This window comes from Bufo gargarizans, chromosome 1 (genome assembly GCF_014858855.1).
Source record: "Bufo gargarizans isolate SCDJY-AF-19 chromosome 1, ASM1485885v1, whole genome shotgun sequence".
NCBI lineage: Eukaryota > Metazoa > Chordata > Amphibia > Anura > Bufonidae > Bufo > Bufo gargarizans.
In genome coordinates this window covers 565587652-565595561 of record NC_058080.1, presented here as the reverse complement: position 1 = coordinate 565595561, position 7910 = coordinate 565587652, and the positions used below count along the sequence as shown (strand labels likewise).

The following is a 7910-nucleotide window of genomic DNA, read 5'->3' as shown; positions in this document are numbered from 1 at the left end:
CTTATAGTGCCCTCAGAAATAATAGTATTGTCCCCCTATAGTGACCCCAAAAAATAAAATGCCAGTAGAAATAAAGCTGCAGTATTGCCGCCAGTTATAATAAAGCCCCTCTATGGTGGTCCCAGCAGTATTATTTCCTCCTATAGTGCCCCCTGTAATAATAATGCCCCCTACAGTGCCCTCAGTAATAATAATGACTTCCCATAGTGCCCATAGTAATAATAATGACTCCTTTCAGCAGTGAGATGGGCAAAAACAGCTTGGTTGGCAGCTTTCATATGTAGGACAACTATGGGTCTAGCTTTATGATTGCAGTGCCAGGTCAAAAAAACTAAGGGGCAGGACCACTGCCCGGAGAGCTCTGCCCCTCCGGGCTGCCTCGGCGCTGCTCGGCTTCACAACCTTGTGGAGTATGGATTCCAGACACTTTCTATGGATTCATACTCCACATGCCTGAAAAGCAGAGAACATCCGATAAAAGCCGATGGGGCAGAGCGCCCTGAGCAACAGTTCTGCCCCTACCTTCTTCTACAAAGGTTCAGTTACCCCTTAAATCTTTTGATGTTCACTTGATGCCAACCATTTGTTCCAGGCAATCCACAAATTGTGGTCAGTATTGGTCTGCCTGCAGCATAATACCAGCGTGCCAACGCCTTTTAATCCCTTGAAATGCCAGTTACTTCAGCTTTGTGCCCATTTTGATGCCAGGTTTTATGCCCAAACTCCACTTTTGACAAGACTGCTTTCAACTGCATTTGCGGTGTCCCATCCCTTTTGGTGCGCCCGCTATATAACATACAGTAAGCCATTTAACCCTTTCAGAACACATGTCACATAGCCAAATAAGTTAAAAGCGTCCAGTTGTTACGCCTCCTGCCAATTTGGGCCAAAATGACTTTTATGAGGGCCACCCAGCGCCCAAGTACTTTAACCCTTTAAATTGCTCTTTTGGTTGCCCACTTTTAGCCTGTTTTTCCTTCTCTCAGGGCTCCTCAGTCGACACAAGGTACCTAGGCCTCATGCACACGACCGTATGTATTTTGCGGTCAGCGAAAAATACGGAACAGACACAGAAAGAAAATACGTTTGTGTGCATGAGGGCTTACAAGGTAAAAATGAGTTTCCATCCTCACAAAACTGTTATATTATTCTATTGAATAAGCCCCTAGTGACAAGGAAACCAACCCTCAGCGCTAAATGTTTCATTTTGTCACATTCATAAGCGAAGCAAAGGCTTGTGCTTGGGGGGAGCCCTCCACCCCAGCGCACATTCCAGCGCCTCACGTGATTCAGCAGGGAAGAGGTTAATCCCCGCTTCCACTGTGATCACTGAGGTGAATGAACACATCCACAAGTATGTGGCCACGCCCACCGACCCGGGATCGCCAGGTGATTGGCTCTCTCCGCTGTCACTCCCGGAATCCGGCCCCCTATTCTTTTTACTATGAAATGGGAAGAGTTGGAGGGTTTGGGAAAGGGAGATGAGGACCAGAGCGGGGAGGGATGCGCTGCGGGGGCCACCAGCATCTTCCTGCACTACTACTTCATCATCCCTGTGCAGCCGGCAATGGAGGGGGTAGTAGGACACTGTGGCACAAAGTTCTGACTCTCGGGGATCTGAGAATCTACAAGTACTGCCAGGAGCCGGGATCTCTCCTCCAGCTGGGTGCAAGTGATCGGGCGGATCTGCTCCCAGGACAGATGTGAACAGTTTCTGTATGCACCTCCCATGGTCCGTCCGAGCCCCGGAGCCTCATCTTCCATGTGATCTGCTTGCTGGGAGCAGCTATGGGCACACTAGGATGGCATCAGTGGACCTTGAAGCAGAGCTTGGCCACAATGGTCACCCTCACACTTGGGATGCTGTTTTGCAGAGGTAAGCCCCCAGCCTCTGTTTTCTGCCCCCCCCCCCCCCCCCCAGGATTTATCTGCATCTGGGCAACTTAGAGATAGATGAAGCCATTCAATCACATGTGCTTTTCATTACTGCTTAAAGGGCACCACTGCCCTGCCTGGAATGCTGTATGGCATCAGGAGTGGATTACATGGAGGTGGCACTGCAGCCCCAGCCACCCGGACTGCCAGTCTACTACCTGCTGAAGTACTCACTTCTTCACTTTAATAGGAGCACTGCCAGGGGATGGAGAAGAGAGATAGATAGATATGGGATAGATAGAGAGAGAGATAGATAGATATGGGATAGATAGAGAGAGAGAGAGTGAGAGAGAGAGAGAGAGAGAGAGAGAGATATAGATAGATATATGAGATAGATACACAGACACACAGACAGACAGATATATATGAGATAGAAAGAAAGATATGGGATAGATAGATAGATAGATAGATAGATAGATGTAAGAATATATATATATATATATATATATATATATATTATACAAATAGATATTACACTAAATGGATAATAGATATAGATACATAGATAGTGTATAGATAGATATTAGATAGATAGATTTAAGAATATATATAGAGAGAGAGAGAGAGAGAGAGAGAGAGAGATATTAGATAGATGGATGATATGTTATTGGCTATATCTCTGTATATCGCCGTATACTGCCCAACTATTCACAACACAGAAATAATATGAATTTCCAAATCACTTTCACTTCATTTTTTATTTATTTTTTCAAACAAAACACAAAGGAGCAACTTCTCCAACTTGTTTCCTAATGATGGTGGATTTATAGCAGATTTGATTTCTCACAAAGTGGGACCTGCTTTGGTGGCAGGGCTTCACTAGAGAATGATGTGATGCTTGACAGGTGGCATCTTTTAATCTTGGCAGAACCCTAGTCTCTTCTGATCCCAGGTCTTTCTTCAGCATTGCTCCTGTTGGCATGCCTTGGTGGGTTCCTAGGACCTCCGGGGATTACAGATGAGAGGGTGCTTATTGTTGAGCATGTTTAAATCCCCTGACAGCCTTTTTTTTTCTCATGGCACTTGAAGACACCATTTCTCCAAGTTTGAATCCTTGGGGGGGCTCACCGACACCATTTTGTCACATTTCTGTCCCAAATATGTGTTACACTGTTTAAAACCGCAATTCAGAATTTAGCTTCAAGTACTAATTGTGTCAATGTGTCAGGTCAATTTAGAAACCTTTGTGTGAAAGCTCATGTGCCAATAAATGTGTGCCCACATTCTGTACAGTCTACGTTGATTTGCAGAGACATCCTCAACTTGCCAGAAGCTTCTTGTGGTAGAGAAAATCACATTATTTTGTAAGCCATGGAAATCAAACTAATATGGTGCCTACTCATTTGACCTAAATGGATTAACACTGCTCTGTGTGTAATTCATGTTTAATTGCTGAATGTGCTCATCCATTTGTAATGCAAATATGAAACGGTACACTTTCATGTCCTTGACTCAAGACCCCTCTACAGCCTTCAGTAGCCAACTAGACCTAGGTCATTGAAAACTGATTGAGGGTCACAATGGTTGGGCAGTGGTCAATCAAGTGGAGATGAGGTTCTGGTCCCCCAGCTTGGATATACCTGGGTGCAGATGCCTCCTAGGTGCTCACATTCATGTCATGCATTGCTTTCCCTTTGTGCTGGAGAATTCCAGTGTGGTGTGTTACATGAGGAACATCTATCCAAGAGCTTGGCAGATCTCTTTATTCTATTAACCTAATGTTTTTCCTCTCAACTTCATTAGGTTATAACAGTGAACAGAACCCAGATCAGGTCCATTACTTTAGTCTTACTACAGAGTAGTGAGTTGCTGGTCTTGTAGGTTGTTTTTTGATCCTTGTTTATTAGCTTTATTCTATAATGTTATGTACAGAACGTAATTTATGCCCCCATTTGTGTTGGCTGGGACCATGTTATGCTTATCAGATACAGTAAATCAATAGCTCCTATAGGCGATAAAACCATCCAGTCATAGTCTCTTCTGCAATGCTAATTTTATATATTTTATATATTTCATATTTTACCTAAAATTGTCAGTAGGGACATAAGTTTTACAGGTCATCAAGCTCTTAGCATTTGATTTTATAAGGTAAAGGCAGAAAAATGAGGATCCTATGCAAATATATATTTCATACATATATTTTCAGGCGGAGGTTACGTTATGTAGTTATTGCCGAGTTTGTGGTAAGGCACAAGTCATGGTGATATCACAATATGTTATTTATGGACTTACATAAAATGGCAGCTAAACCTAATTTATATGCAACATAAGCAGCGCCAAAGTAGTCAGTGACAAGTTTCTATCCCATATGAGTATCTCTCTCCCATATATGTATTTTCAGCTCATATACCACCTATAGCTGTAGTATTAAATATGTTGAGTGTCCAGTACATTGGAAATCAGGGTTTTGTCCCACTTTTATAATATACACGTGACATATATGTTAAACTGTTGCCTCCTACATATGTCATACTGTAGCATCTGTCACCATAGGGTTCCATTGTAAATAACTTATCCGTTGAGCGTATATATATATATATATATATATGTACTCTGCATGACGGAGAAATGTAGTGTACTACGCTTTTGCATCCCTTTTTCCCCAAATATAATGTATGTTAAACATGGGACCAAAACGTGATGTGAACAAAGCCTGAACATGGTCCTCTTTTGATTTCCCTGGTTTAATCTTATGTACTTACTACACATTCATTATGTGAACCAACGAACACAAAAGGCTTAGTTTAGAAGAGAAGAAGGTATGTCGGGCCTGGCTTTCAAGATCCCTTAATATTTAAAAAGATTTCCTTGGGAAACAGTTGAGCACTGTGGGGGCATCTTACTCTGCGGGAATTCAGATCGGCTTCAGCTCAGTTCTGCTTTTTAGAAGGCAGTGATTGTGCCAGGATCCACCAACAGCAGCGGCGGAGAGTTCCCGATTATGGCTCATTGAGATAAAAGGGTAAGATATTAATTTCCTGCAGGGAGCAGGGAACACTGTCTGCACCAGGCACTGTGATTTTATACTTCACGGGCTCTTCTGAAAGGCCTCGCTAACTTATTACAATGTCAGCGTGCTTGAGCTCCAAGAGAGCTTTAATTGAGTGATCCTGACCCCCCTCGTCTGGCTTGCAATCCCTCCCTGGGTTTTGTCTGCTCTACTGTAGGATTAAAGCTTTTAGAAGGATGTGGTTCTCACAAGCAATGAACAAGCTAAATTCCAGAAACAAGTTATTTCTTTTAATTAGACGCGTAGCATCAACACAAACATTTCCCTTCTCCGCTGCTCACTCTTTTCTACGTGCCCTTGTCCCAGGACGGGTTTCATTTATGATCTTGCCATCTCTTATTATGTGAGGACAAGCGTTTCACATCATCCGTTTAATAAAATATTATCTCTTCTGATGGTAGCAGTTCAAGAATGTGGATTATTAATCCGCGAGTAAATATAAAGCCAATAGACATGAGAGCGATGAACGGTAAAGTATTCCTCCAGACGTCCTACCCTGCCCTAACAAGCTGTGTCCACTACAGGCAATGGGATACACAGTGGAACTTTTTGGCCATGCTGTCACTGTCATCTAGCTGTATGTCCATTGATAGTAGCTTGGAATTGTTCATAGCTTGATTTGCAGATGGTTGCTATCACTCGATCATAACTTATAAATTACTATTTGCAGACATGATTCTATTGGAATAATTCAAGCATCCCTTTAAAAGTGATCTGTGTATGTGCAGAACTGCTCAGACATTAGAAAAAAAACTGAAAAAAATTCATTGATTTTGAAGATTGATCATTCCAATATAGAAGTGATGAAAGGCTTACTGGAAAATGTAAAACATTTGAAGTGTGTAAGGCCAGCAGGGTAAGCCCTTCATGAGGTTGTTGGGAGGATGGTGCAGAAAGTATCAGTCATCACGAGGAACTGACCTACTGAACAATGAAGAGGAAGGTGCTCAATGTCTCATCTTCAGCTTCCAAGTTTTCAGTGTCCCACTAACCATTAGGCTGGGAGGTTTATACTCCTTGATAATAAGATCTGAATACATTTCCTTACTTCTGTACTACAGATACTGACAGTGAGAGAATGCAGGCTTAAAGGGGTTGTCCTGCCTTTGGGTTGACAACCCCTGGAGATCTCCACTGACTCTGTGAACATAATAAACCCCACTCACCTGTACACGGTCCCAAAAATGTTCTGTTCACAGCCTCTTCCAGTCCCCGAAGTCCTGTGACCACTGCAGCCAGTCACAGGCATCAGCAGTTACAGTGTCTTGAACTCTACATGATAGCAGTGATGTACCATTCAAGCCACTGTGGCTGGTGCAGTCTGTGGTTAGCTGCTGCAGTCATGTAACCAAGCTGCTTCATGGTCCTGAGGGGACTGGAACCGGCTGGATATGAGCAGCAGCGGGACCGTGGACAGGTGAGTCGAGCTTTGTTATGTTCAGGAGGACAGAGGAGAATGACAGGGGCTGTCGACTCCAAGGCCATACAACCCTTTTAAGTTTCAACTGACCACTAGAGGTCACAAGCTCACTAAGCCACCATGACAAAATAGCTCATTATAATATCACACCACACATCTCGGGATATGTTGACCTAAGAGGTAAGGATGGACATATCTGTAGATCACCACACCACTGGACCACCAGGAATCAGGTACTGAAAGGACCACTCATAGCCAGAATCTGGGCTTTTGAATTTACATTGACCTTCGGCTTCTGTGGTACTGAATGTCCCACTGACCATTAGGTGCTAGGAGGCCAGTACTTTCCTTTTCTGTCTTGGACCAAATATTGCCATTGAATCCTGGATTTTCTACTGGCCGCTTCGGTTTATGAGTCCTCTAAGATTATCTGTCAGATTACCTGTCAGCAACCATCATAGATCATTACTCCACTAGACTACTAGGAATCGTAAACTAGTTGGACCACCAAGTATCAGCAGGAACTTGAACCACCCGGGCTTAGGCTGAAATACCAGGCCTAAATGTCATTTAGTTTACCTATACTAGACATGTGCACACTATAGCCAATTTTCTAGGTAAGCCAGTTGAACTATCAGTATAGTTTTGGAGTAGTAGCTGACTCAAAAATCACACAGGCACAGGTAGAATATACACTATTTACTACCAAATACATGTCCCTAAAAGGCATCTGCCATCAGATTTGTGCCAGAGGGCATCTGTGTTGGTCCCATGTCCATATGTGCCCGCATTGCTGAGAAAATTATATTTTTATATATGCAAATGAGCCTCTAGGAGCAACGGGGGCGTTGCCATTACTCCTAGAGGCTCAGCTCTCTGTGGAACTGCTGCTCCCTCTGCACTTTGATTGACAGGACCAGTCAGCGAAAACATCATCACCCCTGGTCCTATCAATGAAACGGGAGATGATGCAGCAGTTGCAGAGAGAGCAGAGCCCTAGGTGTAATAGCGACGCCCCCGTTGCTCCTAGAGACTCATTTTCACATACTAAAACATAATTTTTCTCAGCAATGCAGGCACATATGAACATGGGACCAACACATGTGCCTTCAGCTGCCAGTCAGCCAGTTTCATAGGCACAAATCTGCTGACAGATGCCCTTTAAGCACTGTGCAGCTTGACGTATGTTCCTGTATGTAAAAAGTATGCTGGCTAATTTTCTTTGGTGAGAGAAAGCAAACCACAAGATGATGCATAACCACAATTCCCACCCTGCGAGGAAGTGAAAATCCATTTCCCTAGCATCCGATAGTGCCTATGGTTGGAAGGATTACTTCTAGGATGTTTTCATCACTTTCATATTGGTTTGTCTGGAGACACCACTAGGATTTATTGACACGCTCGGTCCTGATGCAGCTAATATTATGAATAGAAATGTGAGAGCTCTTATTCACTTCCATTTTCAAGGGAGCTCTTAATTGGACAAGTGAAGCCTCTTGGATTGGTGCTCTATCTGTCCTCTGGTTTAAATCTGTCTGCCGCTGA

General features: G+C 43.4%; 1 protein-coding gene across 1 annotated transcript in view; it reads left to right on the top strand.

The window, feature by feature from the left end:
- The first annotated feature begins 1506 nt into the window (after nucleotides 1-1506).
- TMEM132C (transmembrane protein 132C) overlaps nucleotides 1507-7910 on the top strand; it is an 805495-nt gene continuing 799091 nt past the window's right edge. Inside the window, exon 1 of the mRNA XM_044275646.1 lies at nucleotides 1507-1876. Coding sequence (XP_044131581.1) covers nucleotides 1789-1876 — 88 coding nt within the window. The 5' untranslated portion in view covers nucleotides 1507-1788. The remainder of the gene's footprint in view (nucleotides 1877-7910) is intronic.